This window comes from Branchiostoma lanceolatum, chromosome 8, assembly GCF_035083965.1.
Source record: "Branchiostoma lanceolatum isolate klBraLanc5 chromosome 8, klBraLanc5.hap2, whole genome shotgun sequence".
NCBI classification, from domain to species: domain Eukaryota; kingdom Metazoa; phylum Chordata; class Leptocardii; order Amphioxiformes; family Branchiostomatidae; genus Branchiostoma; species Branchiostoma lanceolatum.
In genome coordinates, this window is record NC_089729.1 from 1,226,911 (window position 1) to 1,246,813 (window position 19,903).

The 19,903-nt window shown below is 44.4% G+C and overlaps 2 protein-coding genes across 2 annotated transcripts; both read left to right on the forward strand.

The window, feature by feature from the left end:
* The first annotated feature begins 638 nt into the window (after positions 1 to 638).
* LOC136440461 (uncharacterized) lies at positions 639 to 11,784 on the forward strand. The gene is made up of 12 exons (XM_066436510.1): positions 639 to 1,077; positions 1,569 to 1,651; positions 2,676 to 4,050; positions 5,174 to 5,410; positions 5,893 to 6,138; positions 6,841 to 7,080; positions 8,856 to 9,101; positions 9,581 to 9,803; positions 9,941 to 10,053; positions 10,537 to 10,759; positions 10,924 to 11,036; positions 11,774 to 11,784. Exons 1-12 carry the CDS (start codon positions 936 to 938, stop codon positions 11,782 to 11,784), a joined length of 3,252 nt encoding a protein of 1,083 aa, XP_066292607.1. The 5' UTR covers positions 639 to 935.
* A 1,821-nt stretch (positions 11,785 to 13,605) lies between these two features.
* Positions 13,606 to 18,975, forward strand: LOC136440778 (uncharacterized). Its single transcript, XM_066436888.1, has 3 exons — positions 13,606 to 14,258; positions 15,466 to 15,548; positions 17,942 to 18,975. Exons 1-3 carry the CDS (start codon positions 14,114 to 14,116, stop codon positions 18,398 to 18,400), a joined length of 687 nt encoding a protein of 228 aa, XP_066292985.1. The 5' UTR covers positions 13,606 to 14,113; the 3' UTR covers positions 18,401 to 18,975.
* The last annotated feature ends 928 nt before the right edge of the window (positions 18,976 to 19,903 follow it).

The following is a 19,903-nucleotide window of genomic DNA, read 5'->3' on the forward strand; positions in this document are numbered from 1 at the left end:
TTCTTGGGTTTACCCCACCTTAGGCTTTAGATCATCCCGCAACTTTGTTGCATAGGTTTGAATCGGAATTAAAATCAAGAACATGTAAACAGGCTCTGAGAGGAATTCTGACATCTTCATGGTACTGACATCTACTAACACTGTTCAGCACATTTGCGTAGTAACTTCAAACTTTGAGTATCTTAAAACCGCGGGAAAACGTGCCGTACGATGATTCCCTTAGTCTCGCGAGCCTACAAAAACCCAGGCGACGATTTTAAGTGAAATCTCACATCACAACGACGTCGTATTTTTGCATCATAGACGTCGCTATACATTGTGATAATGTTGTTTGAACTTATCAGGTATAGAAATGACTAAATTAATTGACTTTCAAACTTTTCGGGCCCTAAAATTGCTTGGGTTTCCTTTTAAGTCCCATTCAATTTGTCCTCCCAACCCTCTGTTTTGGTCCTGTACTGTGCTGAATTATCAGAGAACCAGGTTAATGACCTTGAATTTGTGTTCCATGACGGAACCCAATCATGAGTCACTATGGACAAACGGGACCTTGACCTGCTCTTAATTACCGTGGCTCCGGCTAGTCTAATTAGTTTTGATTAGTTTTAGTCAAGGCTACCAAACAAATGACAGGGCATTATAAAGAGCCCAGCCTTTGAGTTAAGAACTGAAAGGTTGGCCTCGGCGTACACTGTACACCGGGGTGGGTGACGGTCTGCCCTTTCCGATAAGCGTAGAGGGTTTCTTAAAGTGGGGCTTTCCTTGAACACCTAACTTCCCATCAGAAGGACTGCAACCCCTTTTCAGTAGCGTGAAAATTGGTGTCCATAACACAAACGTGCTGGTGGGAACCGAACCCCGGACCTTGTACCTCGCTCGCGGGATTGGTCACCACTGGTACACGGGACGCTACTGCCAGAGGAGAAAAAACCATCATGTCGCGGTTGTCGCAGCTCGTTGTGTTCCTGGTGCTGCTGGTGTCCACATGGGCCGCTCCCAGTAGCGACTCGGCAGAGGAGATTTCCCGCCTCAAGTCCGACATCGGCACTCTCAAGCTTACGATCGAGCAGATGCACGGTAAGAGCCCGGTCACAGTCGTCCTACGATGGTCGTACGATGGCCGTACGACGACATACGATCGTCGTACAATCGCAAACTCAGGGCATTCTTACGATAGTTGCATTTGTGTGTGTTTTCCAACTTTCATCTGTCTCGGTACTTTATTGAAGCATCTCTGCTGTAATTTGTACACATGTTTGAGGCATAACGTATACGATCAAGACTGCCTGACAAGACTGCCTGACAAGAATTCGGCTATTTCTAACGTTAATAGCTAACACTGGTGACGAAAATAGACACTTAAGGTTAAAGCTAGTTATTATAATCACACATAGCGGCAGCAATGAATAGAACTAAATGTAAGTACCTGTATTCGACTATGAATGAAAGTAAGATATGCCTAATGTATTGAATACATCGGATTCAGTTTTGAAAAATATTGTATGCCAGGAAAACTCTGTTAAGATGTTTGTTTTTTAGATTTAAAAAAACTGCATTCCACATTACAGGACAGATGATAAAGATGCAAACGGAGATCAAGAGTTTCCGGAGTTCCTTCGAAGGCATCAATGCGCTACTGTCGAGAATGAAGGTCAGTATCAGAATTTTTTTTCAGACGTTATAACAACACCCTTTAGCGTGACACGTCAGCTTCTGTATCTGCATTGTATAGCTGGTATAATTATAACCACCCTTAAGCGTAACACACTAGCTTCTGTACCTGTATTGTATATATAGCTGCGCCCTTCGGCGTAACACACCAGCTTCTGTATCTGTATGGCCGGTATGGCCGCCAATCGGCGTAACACGTCAGCTTCTGTATCTGCATTGTATAGCTGGTATAATTATGACCACCCTTGAGCGTAACACACTAGCTTCTGTACCTGTATTGTATATATAGCTGCGTTCTTCGGCGTAACACACCAGCTTTGGTATCTGTATAGCCGGTATGACCGAAAAATTAGCCATCTCCAAGCTTCGTGCAACGGAAAATACAACTGAAGAGCATTTTGAACATGTTCAAGATTTTGGTCACCGTCATACGACTCTTAAGTCCCCATAGCAGATACAGGCGCAACACACCAGCTTCTGTATTGGTACCTGTAGGCCGGTATCACCGGTACCGCCCTTCGGCGTAAGGCCTCCCTCTCACTGGACCCGCGGCACGCTGGCGGCGTCGCTGCGGCCGATCGAATTGACAAAGCTCTCAACGAATTTCATCGACAAAAAAAGAGTGTTTAAAGCTTTGTGTGTTTTGTGGTCTTTTTGGTCATACTTGTACGTTTTGAATGATATTCCCATTATAAAGTCAAGGGTAACACAAATCCAGTTTAGGACGCAGCGACGCCGCCAGTGTGCCGCGGGTCCAGTGAGAGGGGGGCTTTACGCACAAGCTCTTGCATCTGCATCTGTATTTGCAGGCCTGTATAGACGTCCTTCTGCGTAACCCTGACTACCTCAACGGCCCTGCCTGATCCTTGCAGGGCGAGGCCAAGACGTACATGTACATGAATGCTTTAAAATCAAGTTACAGCCATGCGTAGGAGGATGATAAATATCTAAATGTACATTATACAAAATATCTTAATTCATCAATATGTTTTGTGCGAGTGTAGAGTATCCCGGGTCAGATCGCCGAACTGGAGTCGAGTCAGGACGAGTGCTGCTCGACTGTGGGCGCTCTGGGCGACGCCGTGGAAGAGCTGGTTAACGAGACGGCCGCCCGCCAACAGGAGATGGCGGAAGCTCAGGCACAGTATCGGCTGGACCTGAGCGTGTTGAAGTCCGGCCAAGGCGAAATCCGCGAGTCTTTGGAGACGCAGTCTGCGACCGTACACCGGTTGGACTTGCGCCTAGTCGAGACCAGCTTGACTGTGGACGACCTGGGCGACACCGTGCAAGAGCTTGAGTCCAGCGTTAACGAGACTGCCGTTTGGCAACACGAGACGGACAAGACGTTGGTGCAACAGCAGGAGAACTTGAGCGTGTTGCAGGTCGGACAGGGCGAAATCCGCGAGTCCTCGGAGGCGCTGTCTGCATCCGTGCAACGGTTGGACTTGCGCCTGGACGAGAGCAGCTTGACTATGGACGACCTGGTCGACACCGTGGAAGATCTGTCGTCCAGTTTTAACGAGACGGCCGTATGGCAAAAAGAGATGGAGGAAATTCAGACACAACAGCAGCAGAACTTCAGCGTGTTGATGGATGGCCAGGGCGAAATCCGCGTGTCTTTGGAGACTCTGTCCGATATGGTCGCCCGGCAACGCAACACAGAGGCGACCCTCTCGCAACTGCAGAAGGAGTTTCGCGATTTCAAGGAGTCTAACGCTGGTCAGGTTGTTGAAGCGGGCACGGGGGGAGACTCGACGGTTTTCCCTGTAGCGACTGTCAGCGAGCCGACGGGTCCGCCTGGGGAGGCCGGAGCGACTGTCGGCGAGCCGACGGGTCCGCCTGGGGAGGCCGGAGCGACTGTCGGCGAGCCGACGGGTCCGCCTGGGGAGGCCGGAGCGACTGTCGGCGAGCCGACGGGTCCGCCTGGGGAGGCCGGAGCGACTGTCGGCGAGCCGACGGTTTCGCCTTTGGAGGCCGGAGCGACTGTCGGCGAGCCGACGGTTTCGCCTTTGGAGGCCGGAGCGACTGTCGGCGAGCCGACGGGTCCGCCTGGGGAGGCCGGAGCGACTGTCGGCGAGCCGACGGTTTCGCCTGGGGAGGCCGGAGCGACTGTCGGCGAGCCGACGGGTCCGCAAGGGGAGACCGCGGGCACGGGGGAGGAGACGACAGGTCTATTTTGGGAGGCTGTAGCGACGGGCGGTGAGCCGACGGGTCCGCCTGAGGAGGTCGTAGCGACGGTGGGAGAGTCGACGGTTTTACCTGAGGAGGCGGCGGGGACGGTGGACGATTCGGCGGTTGAGGGATCTTCAGGTTGGCCGCTAAATGACAACTCCTGGGTGGTTCCTGAGGACTGGGAGGAATGGTTACAGCCAATTAATGGTAACGTTTTATTACCTTCTATGAGAAGGTTATGTTTTTGGTAGTGTAGTCGTTGTTCGACAGCGGGGGCCTGGAATCTGCGTCAGCAGTGGGCCATTGAAAACATTTCCCTGTATCAACTGTATCTCTTTATGTTCATTGGCGTCGCAATGAGACAAAAAAAGAACTTTTTTTTATCCATACAGCTTAAAAAACGCCCATGACTCATAGGTTTTGATTTGATTTGATTTATTTGCACATGTTAAAATCAATTCACAGAACATAAATAGAACAAAAAGGAAGGATGTGCTAGGAAGGTTTTGTTTGTGTGTATGTACTATGTCTGTGCGGGTATGTTGAACAGCTTAAGTCCAGAATATATAATTAATGTATGGATGGATTGTCATGAAATTCAGCAAGCATTATTAGATTTGTTTGGCATTTATTATGCAAATCATGGTCTTAATCACATAGTTACTATGGGATTTGAAAAAACAACAACTTTGAACCCCTCTTGTAATGTATAGTGTGAACTAGACGTATGGCCATAGTGACAGTGGTTCGACTAGCTGGGGCCTAGCAGTGGGCCATTGAAAAACGCTTCCCTGCTATCATCTGTACCTCTACGTATTCTCGTCACAATGAGACGAAAGTACTTTTATCCATACAGCTTAAGAACGCCCATGACTCATACAAAATGATGACATGTTCATAAGAGTTTTCCTTCGTCTATGGCAGTTTTTTTTGGTCAGAATATTGTCTTGAAAAAGTACCTTTAAAAGGAATCGAATGCTTCTAAGATGTCAAATTTAACTGAAATCGTGAAAAAAACAGTTGCTTCAGGCATACGATAGCGATACTAACGATGTGTCACTTAATGCTAGATTACATTTTCGGTGCTCAAAATATTGATAATGATGTCGTGTTATTATTATCACTAGTATCACTGTAATACTAGTAGCACAAACTATACCAATATATGTGACATGAATTTGTCAAAATACTGCAGGTCTTTACATGTACTAAAGAAGCATGTACATACTGTAAGCATTGCCAGTCAGCCATACACGTTGTTAGTCCAAGTTATGATATGTGTTGCATTGTCCTGAGCTGAATGCGTAATACGACTATTTTCATCTACCAGAATGCCAAGTGGTGCATGGGGCATCCTACCGAGGAGCAGTCTCTGTGACCAGAACAGGCAGGACGTGTCAACGCTGGGACAGTCAGACGCCCCATGCACACGTCAACACACCTCACCATTACCCATCAGCCGGACTGGTGGAGAACTACTGCCGGAACCCCGACGGCAGCACCGGAGTTTGGTGCTACACCACGGACCCTGGCACGAGACATGAGTATTGTGACATACCAGTATGCGGTAAGGCCTGCGAACTACAATAAGCTAAAGTAGCTCACTGACAAGTTTATTCATGCCAATAACCCAGTTATTACCTTTGCCAAATAGGTTATGTTTTCTATGGCGTTCATGGTTTCTTGGTTTGTCTGGTACTTAATTGGTCGGTCAGTTGGCTGTTTGTGTGTGTGTGTGTGTGTGTGTGTGTAGACCAAAAGTTGTACATGGATCTCTGTGATATTTTGTATGTGGATAGGTGCTAGACGCAATCTACCTACCTCTGTTCACCACGAATAAACAATAGCTCAATGTACTTCCTTATCACCGATGCCGTTTCTTTCCATATTTGACTGTATAACTCGTAGTTGTATTTCATCCACTGGTAAGTTGGGTTCAGTTGGTTTTAGTATGATGTAAAGCCTGACATCAATTCAACCAGCCTTTGTTACATTTTGCTTTGTCGTCAGCTGGATACGTACATGATACTCTCTTTTTTCATTTACCAGATGCAGAATTATGCCAGGTGGCGTTTGAGGCGTCCTACAGAGGAGCAGTCGCTGTGACCGAAACAGGCAAGACGTGTCAACGCTGGGACAGCCAGACCCCTCATGACCACAGCTACACACCTGATGATTACCAATCATCCGGACTGGAGCAGAACTACTGCCGGAATCCGGACAGCGATCCTTCAGTTTGGTGCTACACCACGGATCCTGACACGAGATGGGACTTTTGTGACGTACCGATGTGTGGTAAGGTCTGGATCTGCAACCTGTAGCTCAGTGACACGTTTGTTCATGCCAACAACCTAGTTATTGCATTCATTTCTGCATCACCTTATCTTTGTCTAACTTTATTTGAGATAAACACCAACTGTGAAACAATCATGAAACAAACATCAGCTATAATACATGTTGGTATCACTTTGTTACCTTTGCAATATAGGTTACGTTTTGTGGCGTTTGCTGTTTGTTGGTTTGCCTGGTGTTTGGCTGGTTGGTTGTTTTGTTTTAGGAGATACACAATACACAAAGACATGGCCATAGTGGCGCTGCACTCAAGTGCAGTAACGTATTTCACAGCACCACAGAAAAGCTACTGAAACATAAGATTGTTTGCTTGGCTGTGGATGTAGATAGTATAACTCAAGGAGTGGGTGTATCCGTGTGATATTTTGTATGGGGATAGGTGGTAAGACGAAGGTCCTAGCAGCTTTCTATAGTACCTCAGTAGAACGCTCGGTTCGCATACCTAATTTTATCCACTGGTAAGTTGACTTTAATATGATGTTAAGTCAGACATCAATTCAGCCAGCTGGATGCCATTGTTTGATTATGAAAGTATCTCTTCTCAATAAATCCATTCATCATCATCATAACATGTTGCCTTGTCATTACATGTTGGATTGTCCTGAGCTGAATGCATGATACTCTCTTTTTGTCTCTTTGTACCAGAGCTATGCCAGGAGGGAGATGGGGCAACCTACCGAGGAACAGTCTATGTGACCAGAACAGGCAAGAGGTGTCAACGCTGGGACAGTCAGACGCCTCATGAACACGACTTCACACCTGGTAATAACCCATGGTCCGGACTGGAGGAGAACTACTGCCGGAATCCCGACGGCGAACCTGGAGTTTGGTGCTACACCACGGATCCCAGCACAAGATGGGAGCGGTGTGACGTACCAGTATGTGGTAAGGTCTGGATCTAATAAAGATAATGTTGCTCACTGACAAGTTTATGCATGGTAGCAATGTACAATACATTTGCATCATTCTATTAATACCTTCGCCAAATAGGTTATAATTTCTGTGACGTTTGTGGTTTATTGGTTTGCCTGGTGGCTGGTTGGTTGTTTGGTTGGTTGGCTGTATACTATACAGTATAAGTCCAGAAGGTGTAGATGGATCTCAGTCATATTTTGTCGATATGTGTTAGACGCAACCTACGTCCCTACCTTCACCACGAATAAACAATTTTGTTTTTAGATCGCCGATGATTTCCTTTAATATTTGACTGTTTCATATTCGTAGTTAACGTTGGGTAACATAAATTCGGGATTTTTCCGATAATGGTTGACTGAAATCAATCTAGCAGAACAATAAACCATCCTTTTTTTCTATTATTCTGTCAGTATCATGTACTATCTTTGCACTTATCATATATATGGTAGATTTTGTCTCTAGTCGTGCTGACACCATAATATTTCAACTTGAAACTACCGTCCGCCGCACGCACAATGACAGTGTTGTCGGACAGGGGGGCACATTAATTCGGGAGAGAAGATTCGTCTTGAATATCGTACCGCTAATCACATTTTATACAGCAGCTATTCGTTCCATCCTTGGCTTGAGGAGAGTGCTATGGATATAGACGTGTCCAAGTAAAAAAAATACACGAAAAAACGGCCGCACCGCACACATCAGGCCTTTGCTAACATCCCGTTTGTTGAGTGGGTTGAACGTCACTCAAAGTCGATCCCCACCGTCATGGCAACGTGTACATTATTCATGGCAAGTTAGCTGGATACCGTAGCAATGGTTATACTACTATGTCCATGTGTTCCTTGTTGTGTTAGGAGCAAACTTTGAGGAAAATATCGTCTTCAGTCCACTATCACACGCAACAATTAGACAAAAAAGTGTTCCTCACAAACCTTTTGTCGTCTGCTTGACGACATGATTCTGGGTAACAATATGGCGGCGGGAAAATACACGTGCCGTAAGTTGTAGCAACAAAGAGGAGTTTTGATGATTGATCACACTTAGAATCCAGTTGCAGGTTAGCAAAAGAGATTGTAATAAGTTGTCTTGTAAATAATTGTGTTTAGCAGGCAGGAGATGTGACATTTGTCTTATAAACCAGCGAACAACCGTGCAGTGTGAGTCTCCCACGAAGCCCCCAGACTGTCAATAAGGGACGGAGAGTTTTTGACGTCGCCAACTTCTAATGCATTGTTATCGAAGCTTTTCAGGCAGTGTTCTGAATGTGTTAGCCTGTCAAGTTTGCATTTCTAGTGGTATTACTGATGTTGCATCTAGCACATATCCCTAAATACCCCGTTTTCGAAAAATCCCGAATTTAAGTACCCCACGAATTTATGTTACCCAACGCTATATTTTATCCACTGGTAAGTTGTTTTTGATAAGATGTAAAGTCTAACATCAATTCAACCAGTTGGATGCCTTTGTTGGCTATTGAGAGCATCTCATCTCAATAAAACCATTCATCACCATCACCACATGTTGCATTGTCGTGAGCTGATTACGTACATGATCACTCACTCACTCAGTCCTCTTCTGAGCCTAGTGGCTCTTGAGGCTCTAGGGAATCCATCCATCTTGACCGGTCAGCCGCAATGCTGGGGGCTTCGTTCAGGGAGAAGCCTCTTCTCTTTACTTCTCTCTCCACACTGCGTCTCCACGTCTCCCTTGGTCGCACATGATACTCTCTTTTTTTCATTTATCAGAATCATGCCAGGTGGGGTATGGGACATCCTACCGAGGAACAGCCAGTGCGACGGTAGAAGGCACGACGTGTCAACGCTGGGACAGTCAGACGCCTCATGATCACTACTACACACCCACTGAAGACCCATTAGCCGGACTGGAGCAGAACTACTGCCGGAATCCCGGCGGCGAACCCGGAGTTTGGTGCTACACCACGGATCCCAGTACTCGTTGGGACTTTTGTGACGTACCAATATGTGGTGCAGGTCAGGATCTATAACCTAATGATGTAGTTCCCTGACACGTTTATTCATTCTAGCAACCTACAATATTTCTGCCTCATTTAACCACCTTTGCCAAGTAGGTTATGTTTTCGGTGGCGTTTGTGGTTTGTTGACGAATGGCAAAACGAAGGACGAGTTCGATTAAAGAACTCCTAGCGGCTTTGGTACTGCAGTAGGACTTACGGTTTGCATACCATGGTACCAGCATATACATCATCGTGTCATCACATACTATGATGGTGATTTTGTTGATACGTTTTTGGAACTCTAGGGGTCTATTTGTTTGGACTGGACATAGTTGCATCGGATTGATTTAGTCAATAAGTACTTTAGTATGTGAGCGATTTTTAAAAAACAAGGGCGTCAGAATAGACCTAACATCACGACGAAAGATGTAGAAGTCTTGCTTTGACCGAATCCAGTCATCAAGCTACATTAAATGTCATGTATCGTGTCTATAGAAACTAATGGATGTGGAGGCACCCTGACGGCTCCCCCGGGAGGTACTGTGACATCACCCAACTATCCCAATGACTACGACAACAATGAGTTTTGTGAATGGACGATCACCGTGCCGGAAGGGAGAGACGTTCTCGTCGAGTTTGACAGCTTCAGCACCGAGGGATCCTATGACGTTTTGTTCATCAACGATGGAGACCGTTACAGCACTACACAGATGCAAAGGTGATAGCCTGAACAGTCGAAAATGTGTCATGCAATGTGATTCTGATGAACATTTATTATGTGGATTGCTTGCTTTAGATTTCAAAGCTTCCATACTCTATGAGTATGAGACATTTATGATTTATTTTGATCTCCAGGTTAACTGGTGAACTGACGTTCAACCGCTTCACCACTACATCTAACGTGATGTTCTTGAGGTTTACATCTGATGGGAGTATGACGTATCCGGGGTTCCAGTTCTCCTTCAGAGGTAAGGCGTTTGTTTCGGACAACGACAAGCCAGGTGCTTGGTATGTCGATAGGTGACGAGGTGCCTTTATTTTAGCCTCTTATGATTTTAGATTGTACTGCAGCAGAACATCCAGGTTTAAGACAGCCAAATTGCCAAATTTCGGTCTTTTCAGGAATGGGGAAATCATGAAAAAACTTCGAAAAAGCGATACTTGAAAGACATTTGACAAATAGAACAAAGGGACTTTTGGGTCACAAATGAAATGTGTCCTACGCATTTTACCAATAAAACTGATCTTGTGTAAATAAATTGTCATTTTCTGAAGGACATAGATACCTCATCCATACCATTTAGTTGTAGATTTGTATCATATACAGGAGAAAATCATTGGGCGTTTTTAAGAAATTTGGTAAACCCTGTAAACGACGAAAGATGTAGAAGGCTAGCTTTGACCGAATCCAGTCATCAAGCTACATTAAATGTCATGTATCGTGTCTATAGAAACTTCTGGATGTGGAGGCACCCTGACGGCTCCCCCGGGAGGTACTGTGACATCACCCAACTATCCCAATGCCTACGGCAACAGTGAGGATTGTGAATGGACGATCACCGTGCCGGAAGGGAGAGCCGTTCTTGTCGAGTTTGACAGCTTCAGCACCGAGGAATCCTATGACGTTTTGATCATCTTCGATGGAGACCGTTACAGCACTACAGAAATGCAAAGGTGATAGCCTGAACAGCCGAAAATGTATCATGCAATGTGATTCTGATGAACATTTATTATGTGGATTGTTTGTTTGTTTGTTTATTTTGTTTATTTTATTGCTAGCTTTAGATTTCAAAGCTTCAATACTCTATGAGACATTTATGATTTATTTTGATCTCCAGGTTAACTGGTGAACTGACGTTCAACCGCTTCACCACTACATCTAACGTGATGTTCTTGAGGTTTACATCTGATGGAAGTGTCACGGCTTCGGGGTTCCAGTTCTCCTTCAGAGGTAAGGCGTTTTTTTTCGGACAACGACAAGTGAGGTGCTTGGTATGTCGATAGGCGACGAGTTGCCTTTATTCTAGCCTCTTTTGATTTTAGATTGTACTGCAGCAGAACATCCAGTCTTGATATCTCATGGTCTGGACATGACAAGATCACGACTCTTCATTGGCAGGTAGCGTTTGGGCTCTCTCTGGTATTTCACGGAGGTATGAGGTCTCTGAACTCTTGTCTTCAGTTGCTCTGGTTGTAAAGTATAATTAGTGATTCAGGTTTTATCAACCTCCTACAGTTCTTTTTTAAATAGTTGGCACGCGACATATCTGTAATAACATAGTCTCTTTGATAGACATCGCAGCTTGAGAAGGGGAGAGGAGGAGGGGGAGGAGGAGACAGGAGGAGGAGGAGGAGGGGGAGGAGGAGACAGGAGGAGGAGGAGGAGGGGGAAGAGGTGGAGGAGGAGGAGGAGGAGGAGGAGGAGGAGGAGGAGGAGAAGGAGGAGGAGGAGGAGGAGGAGGAGGAGGAGGAGGAGGAGGAGGGGGAGGAGGAGACAGGAGGAGGAGGAGGAGGAGGAGGAGGAGGAACAGGAGGAGGTTGAGGTGGGGGAAGCGACCAGGAGGAGGCGGAGGCGGAGAAAGAACATTAGGAGGAACAGGAGGAGGCGAAAAAGGAAAACCAGAAGGGGGCAGGAGGATATGGTAGATCTACTTGCTGTTTGTTGATAATTTTGGAATTGCTCTTTAGTTTTGGAATGAGGATGTGCTTGGTGTGATTTTATATCTCCCTTAAACCACAGAATATTCGCCCATCTTGTCTTTGGGTAGTAGAAACGTCCATGTATAGCTGAAAAAGTTGTGTTAGGCTATACCTTGATTTTTTAGATTTTCTTATGTTCTTAAGTTGTAAAGATCAAAAGGAGTGCGACACGACTGTAAATAGTTTTACTTAGTGAAAAAATGTAAAATCATACATTTAGATCTACATTACAAAAATGTGTTGCTCTTTGGCATAAGTTATCACATGTTTAAGATTGCGCATTTATTTGCATCATTTTGTAAATTCACATGTTTATTGTTACCGTCGGTGTGTTGACTGTTGCGAGAAACCGATCCCTTTTGTGCTAATTTGTGTTCTTATAAGTATTAAATGTAATTCTACAAGTATGTTAATGCGTCTGGAACTCTTCGAGAATGTGTTCGCTGGTTTTAAGCCTGATATCTTTTTTTAAACGTTTTTACAGGGCTAGTCGATATCCCCTGTCCCAGCCTATGGGTCGCTCCGGGAAAAGTGGTAACAGAACAGTTAAATTGCCAAGTTTCGACCTTTTCGGGAATGGGGAAATCATGAAAAAACTTCACAAAGGGGTTCAAATACTTGATGCATATTTGACTTTCGAAAAAGCGATACTTGAAAGACATTTGACAAATAGAACAAAGAGATTTTAGGTCACAAATGAAATGTTTCCTACGTATTTTACCAGTAGAAGTGATCTTCTGTAAATTGTCATTTTGTGAAGGACTTAGATACTTCATCTATACCAGTTGTAGATTTGTATTTTATACAGGAGGCAAATCATTGAGCGTTTTTAAGAAAGGGGTAAACCGGGGCAAATCGATGCGCGTGAGGATTAACCAAAAAATGCAGTGTGACCTCACCCACTACCACCACACAAAGCTCGATTTCTGAAACAAGTTTTAACTGTAATAGCCAACACAAAAATCGGACTTACCCAAATTTTCGACTGTACAACACCAGTCTTTGTCAAGGGATGGGCAATCCACCGCTGAGATGACGTCACGTTGCTCATCCCTTGACAAAGACTGGTGTTGTACAGTCGAAAATTTGGGTAACTTCAATTTTTGTGTTGGCTAGTACAGTTAAAACGTGTTTCAGAAATACTTTTACCAACGCAGCTGAACTTTCAAGCTAAAACTCGATTTCCTCGCGCAAATCAGTCAGACATTGAAAGACGGCCGGGCAAGGTCCGTCGCGGGAGTCAAAATCGTCAAGTTCAAAAGCAGCACGCATGCCTGGACATGGCGCTGATTGGAGAACACGCAATCGACGCTAAGCTTCGTTATTTCGAAGGTAGAACTGATTAGTTTCTTGTGATTCAATTTGGGTTACGTAATGATCTTCCTTTTGTAGGGCTGATTCCTTTCTTGCGATTCAATATCTTTAGACAAGTTTTAAAGGAAACGTGTACCACGATGCAAGGTCACGCCGATCTAATTTGTACAGGTTGTCTGGTTTGCTCAACTAGAATTGATAACAGCAACATCGATCTGCTTGGAGCTGTTGCTATGAGAACCCACCTGGTAACGCCAGTGAGATGACAACAACAACAACAACAACATAAAAGCCGACTCTAAGGGGAAGCCTGTACTTTGGTTTACTACATTTTAGGGAGAGAATGCAGCGAAATTGTGCTAAAGTTGTCAGAGCCAGATGATCATGAATTTTTTTTTTACGGAACCCACCCACGATATCACCCAGGACAAACCACACCTTGGCCTGCTCTTAAGTAGTGGGGTTTCCACGCCCAAAGTTAATTTCGGCTTATTCTAATTAGTTTTAACTAAGGTTGCCAAACTAACGAAACGCTTACAAAGAGCCCAGCCTTTAATAAAAGAACTGAAAATTACCCCCAAAGCGCACAAGTGCACCGGGGTGGGCGAAGGTCACTCTGTTCTGTTAGATAATTATTATTCACCAGGTTGTAATATTTCAGCCAATAGGTACCCATGTTAGTAATGAGGCTGTTGTAACGCACTCGAGGCACCTCCTCGAACACGGACCCCCATTTTTCGTCTCTTCCGAAAGACGGTGCAGCCCCGACAAGGAGACCCTTCCCGGGATTCGATCCGGGGGTCTCCCGGATCCAACTAATTAAGAGCAGAGAGTTTCTCAAGGCGGAGGTAGGCTGTCCTTCAACACCGAACTCTGCTGATTATCGGGTCAGAAAGACGACAACCCCTTGCGGTCGGGTTTGTGGGGATCGAACCCCGGGCATGTAAGTCGTAGTCGGTATTGGTAACCACTGCGACACGGGACGCTACTGCCACTGAGTAGAGAGTAGCCGCCATGTCGCGGCTGTCACGGCTCGCTGTGTTCCTGGTGCTGCTGGTGTCCACCGGGGCAGCCCCCATCATCAGCAAATCGGGAAAGGAGACTTCCTACCTTCGGTCGGACATCAGGTCTCTCAAGACATCGGTGTCTCAAGTGTCCGGTAAGGAAGGAGGTTTTACTACTGGATTCAGTTTGTCAAGTTGTTTCACGTACAATCATTAAGACGTAAAACCCCCCTTTGTACGTTATGTTTATGCTCCAAAAAAACACACTTTAAGGTTGACTCCACTCACATTGGAATGAACTTTGTTTGTCAAGCTGTTTTGCATATACATGTATGTATATGCAACGTTACGATATATAAAATCATATCAGTAAATCGCCCTCTAACTCCACACCAGTCTTGTGTAGCATGAACTGAGCTGAGAAAGACTGTAAGGCTTGCTTCACTAAGACCGTGATAGACCCCTACTGTTTCAACACTTCTGGGGGGGTTCTTTAACGTGCTGTCCTAAAACACGGTCGGGGACTTCAAATTTACTTCAAGTTATTTGACCCCCAGATAACCCCGCGAGGGGCAAAGTACGGGGGGGTCCCAGGCTAAGGCGGGCAGGCCTCCAGCCTGGCGCGGAATGACTCAACGGTGGGAGCCGTAACAACCGCGCCAGGCAGGGCGTTCTACTGTGGAATGGTGCGAGGGGAAAATGAGTATTTAAACGAGTCTGTTCTAGTGTTGATTGTTTGGAATTTTAGAGTGTGGCTCCCCCGGGTGCGCCCCTGGGCTGGTTTCAGAAGATTGTCTGTGTTTATATTAGTGTAGTTACTGACTAGTTTATAGAGAAAGATGAGGCGGGCCTTCCTCCTTAAAGGCATCGTCATACTTGTGCGTATATCCAAGTGCGTATGAGTTGCGCATGAACATTTTTTTGGTTTAAGTAAAGTTTGCGCGGAAGAAGTTATTTTCTACTTTGACCCACCGTTGTGCAGCCTAGTTATCGAACCAAGGAATTGACTACTTCGGCTGCAAACTTAACCTAAAACGAAAACTTGTTAATGTGCAACTCATGCGCACTTGCATATACGCACAAGTGTGACAGGGCCCTAATGTCCCATTCAAGCAGATGTTGCTAGTCGATGCATGGAGGTTATATATAGACCTCCTTTGTCGAAGTTAGGTACTCAGTTTCACCTGGATCGTGTTAGCAAAATACTATGTGTTCAGTGACATTTCCAAGGGCTCATTATTGGTCCGTTATTGACTTCGGGGATGGTCCACATGCATCTGACAAGAAGATTCCGAGAATAGATAGATATATAGGATTTTTTTTTTTAATCTGGAAGAAAACAAACTGCGTTCCACATTACAGAATGGGTGATGAAGATGCAAACGGAGATCAAGAGTTTCCGGAGTGCCTTCGAAGGCATCAATGCGCTGCTGACGAGAATGAAGGTCAGTATCAGAAGTTGTCTTTAAACTATTCAGTCGGTATGACCGCCCTTCAGTGTAACACACCAGCTTTTGTATATCTGTATTGCATAGCGGGCATAACCAACCTTCAGTGTAACACACCAGCTTCTGTATATGCATCTGTGTCTGCATCCGTATAGCCTGTATAACCACTTTTCGGCATAACACACCAGCTTAATTCTTTAACGTTATCTGTAATCAAAGTTTATTGCACAACAACTGTAACGGGTACAATGTATGGCAAGTTCGTAGGTAGTACAAAATATCAGGACTTATAAGTCTTTGCTTATTAACAATGCTAATGAATTCTACAAAAGTTAAGTCTACACACTACGGTATCCAATAAGAGTAATACAGAATACATATATGAAGTATACTACATGATACAAGGGAAACATCAATTGCTTGCGTCAGAGATTAATCGATTTCTCTTGAGAAAACAGGCAGATATGTATTGGCCTATGTACAAGGAAATTGCGTCAGGGCATGACATAAATAAATTGAACGTTTCTGAGCTTGTCTTAGATAGTAAAGTTATATTTGAATTGCGGGTGATAACATTCATAAGTGTCTGTCTTTCTTCATTATACGTGGGACATTTTAACAGAAAGTGGAATTCATCTTCAATAATATGTTTGCAGGTAGGACATCGTCTCTGAGTGGCTGGTACATTATGATGACGACCTTTCTCTATTTCTAAACAGTGTGCGCTAATTCGCAGTTTGGTTATGTTCGCAACAAATGATCTATTTTGGATTGAGGAAAGATACTTCTCAAATATAAAGTCAGTTTTGAATTTAGAATAGGTTTGTAGCTTGCTGTAACTTCTAATCTCTTGCCTCCAGCCAGAAACAAACGTGTCTTTCAGGCGTTCTTTGAACACGTTACCAAAATGCTTGGCGTCAACTGTTGGGTTTAGCCAAACATTTTGGAAGCCGTGTCGGCATAATATATCTCGCACATGAACGGCCCAGTCCTGCTCCTGTTCTACAGCAATATGATAAGCTTTTTTAACTATTCTGTCATTAGGAAGGTTTTGTATTCTAATCCAATATTTGATAAGTTGTGTCTGGGCTTCTATATACAGTGGAAATGTGCCGAGTTCACCCCTTACGGCGGCATTAACGGAACTTCTGGGAACTTGAAGTAGCGTTTTACAGTAATTGAGGAGAACATACTCTAGATCGGACACTTCATACGATGATTTGGGATGATTCAACGATATATTTTGGTTAGCTAGTAGTTTTGATTGGTACAAAATGTTTAATTTATCATTATATTTCTTAAAGCGAACTAAAACAGGACGAGACGACGACACATTACATTTCTTTCCAATACGTGCAACCTTTAGGAGAGGCACATTTATGACCGGTATAACCGTCCTAAGGGTCTGCCAAATCTTAAAACCAAAATTTGTATTGTGTATGTGAGTGTGGCTTACACAAAAGATAGATATCACGCACACACACACACACGCACACAAATAGTGGTGCGTACCTAAACCCCGGACCTGTTCTGGACCTGTTCCTAACCTTTAGGTTCAAATCCAAAAAAATCTAAACATCTGAAATCAAGTCCGGACTTGAAAAAAATCTCTCGCTTTTACACTTCTTTTTGATTTAAACCATCTTAAAGCTTCCTTAGATCGTGAAATTTGCACTGGAGAAAGATGAAAACATTGCTGTTTTGTGTTTATAACTGAACTTCTGCATTAATTACTGACTAATTCCGCATATTCTGGATTTCAAATTGCATGTAAAATATATGCCGACATGCAATTTTACATGAAGCAGGAAAAAAATATTCGTAGCACATATATTCCATTGGTTCAAGTCCGGACTTTCAAGTCCGAACCTGAACCTTAACCTCTGGACTCGAGTCCGAACCTAAAGCTAAACTCGGGTATAGGTACACACCACTACACACAAACTAAGGCACCCACCCACAGACATGTCTATAGACATCCGTGAATAATTTCATCAGGTTGGCGAATGACTGAATAGCAAGGTTCTTTTATTCACAACCAAGCATTTTACAAGAGCCGACGTTTCGACAGCTGTCAGCCATCTTCATCAGGGCAATAATGACTAGTCAGGTGTTACTGCTAACATTGCAGTCTCAAACGTTAAGTATTGTTTCATTAATAGAAACAATAAATGAAACAACCAAAAACTATTAATGAAACGATACTTTACGTTTGGGACTGCATTGTTAGCAGTAACACCTAGCTTCGGTGCACTGTGAACTAGTCAGTATTGCCCTGATGAAGATGGCTGACAGCTGTCGAAACGTCGGCTCGTGTAAAATGCTTGCTATTCATGTCTATATACAGTTTACAACAGTTTTATTCATCCTCATGTTTTGTGTGAGTGCAGGGTCTCCCAGGTCAGATCGCCGGACTGGCGGCGAGTTTGGGCGAGAGCAGCTCGACTGTGACCGCCCTGGGCCACACCGTGGATGACCTGGAGAGCAGCGTTAACCGGACGGCCGTCCGAGAGGAAGGGATGGCGGAAACTCAGGCTCGACTTCAGCAGGACCTGAGCGTGTTGAAGGCTGGCCAGAGCGAGATCCGGGCGTCTTTAACGGCGCTGACTGCGGCGGTGCAGCGGTTGGACTCCCGCCAGGACGAGACGGCCGCCCGGCAACGCGCCACGGAGGCGACCCTCTCCCAGGTACAGAAGGATCTTCGCGATTGTAACTGTCAGGCTGGAGATGGGGGATCAGCAAGTGGCCCGAATCATGCCGAGGCGGTTTATGGTGACTCAGCGGATTGGTATATATCTGAATCGTTGATTCCTTCATTTCAGACTGATAGTCCGCTTTTTTCTGACTAGACGCGACCTTAATCGTGGCGACTGTTGGAGGGCTTCTCCACTAGAACCATTAGACCAGAAGTTTCATAATGATAAAATTGGAGGATACAGGGTACGCTACATGTACATGGGACAGTGCAAACGTCCATTTACAAACATCCATACGTTAGGCTATGCAAGCACACAGTGGCTGGGTTTACACAATGTACACGCGTTTTGGGACTCGACTCCAAGTCGCTGAGTCGACTCCATACGTCCAAAACGAGTCTTAAGTTAACCCAGCCATCCATTCTTTTCACTTGCCTTAAAAACTGTAAATATCAAAATGAATGCTGCACAAATGTAAATCGCTTTAGTTAATGAATGAAGAATGTAAAACCATACATTTCTATCTACATAACAGATTTTTGGTCTTCAACATGGGTTAGCACATGTTTGAGAATGCGCATGTATTTGCACCAATTTGTAAGGATATGTGGCCTATATTCAGTGTGGTCTGAGAAACGTTTATCCAGACATTGATATTATTTCCAACGCTTGTTTTATCAGACGTGGGCCGTTGTTAAGACGATTTGGTTGATTTGACCAATGAAAAACAATAAACACTAACGTTAGCACTTATATTACTTCAGATTTTTAGACACTCTTTAGCCACAGAAAGATCTGACTATATATTTAAATGCAACAGCTCATACAGTGTTAAAATAGGAAAATATGTAAAAGATTGTTTTGTTATTAGAAAAATAATAATACTCAGAATTAGCCCAACTTGAATCATGTAAAACCTAAGATAGTCTTTTTGTTGTAGTGAATAGTTTTATTCCATACTTGCGTCTTTTCTATGTTTACTGCTGTTGCAATACTTTGAACCTGCTACAATAGTCGCGCAATAAAGTTCTTCTTCTTCTATATTTGCCATGTTGATTCTATTATATGAATGACGTCCACGCGCGCATTGATTTCCGTTCGTAAAAACGCTATTAGACCAAAATAACCTTGTTGTGGAAGGTATACCAACCCCAGGTGTGACAGTATAACAAGCGTTTTTGTTCTTTTCGAAACCAATCTTCTGACGTTACCTTGTAATCTTATTAACCTGACAAAGTCCTCTTGATGAAAACGTGAAACTCAGTAAAACTTCAATCAACATTTGGGTAGGTCCCCAAAGAAAAGCATTCAATGATCATGGCCCAAGTTTTTTTGTTCTTGTCGAGGCCGTTTTCAGCGTTTGGCACGAAGTCTTGATGCTTGAACCGTGAGAAACGTCATCACCTTTGAGGCGCCCGCTCGGACGTTCACCCCAGGGCCCGTTCACACGTTTAGAAAAAAATAGTTTCTACTACTTTTCTCTAAACGTTAAATCGCGGTCACTTTCAATCACTTCCAAAGTGCCAAAATTGTCAATCTGAAAACATCTTTGGAAAGCTTACACCCTCCACCATCTCACTGGCGAGTTTGTTTTGTTTGTAGTCGTTAACGCAAGTTAGAAAGGGATTTGTCGGGAAATGGCTGATACGAATCTGA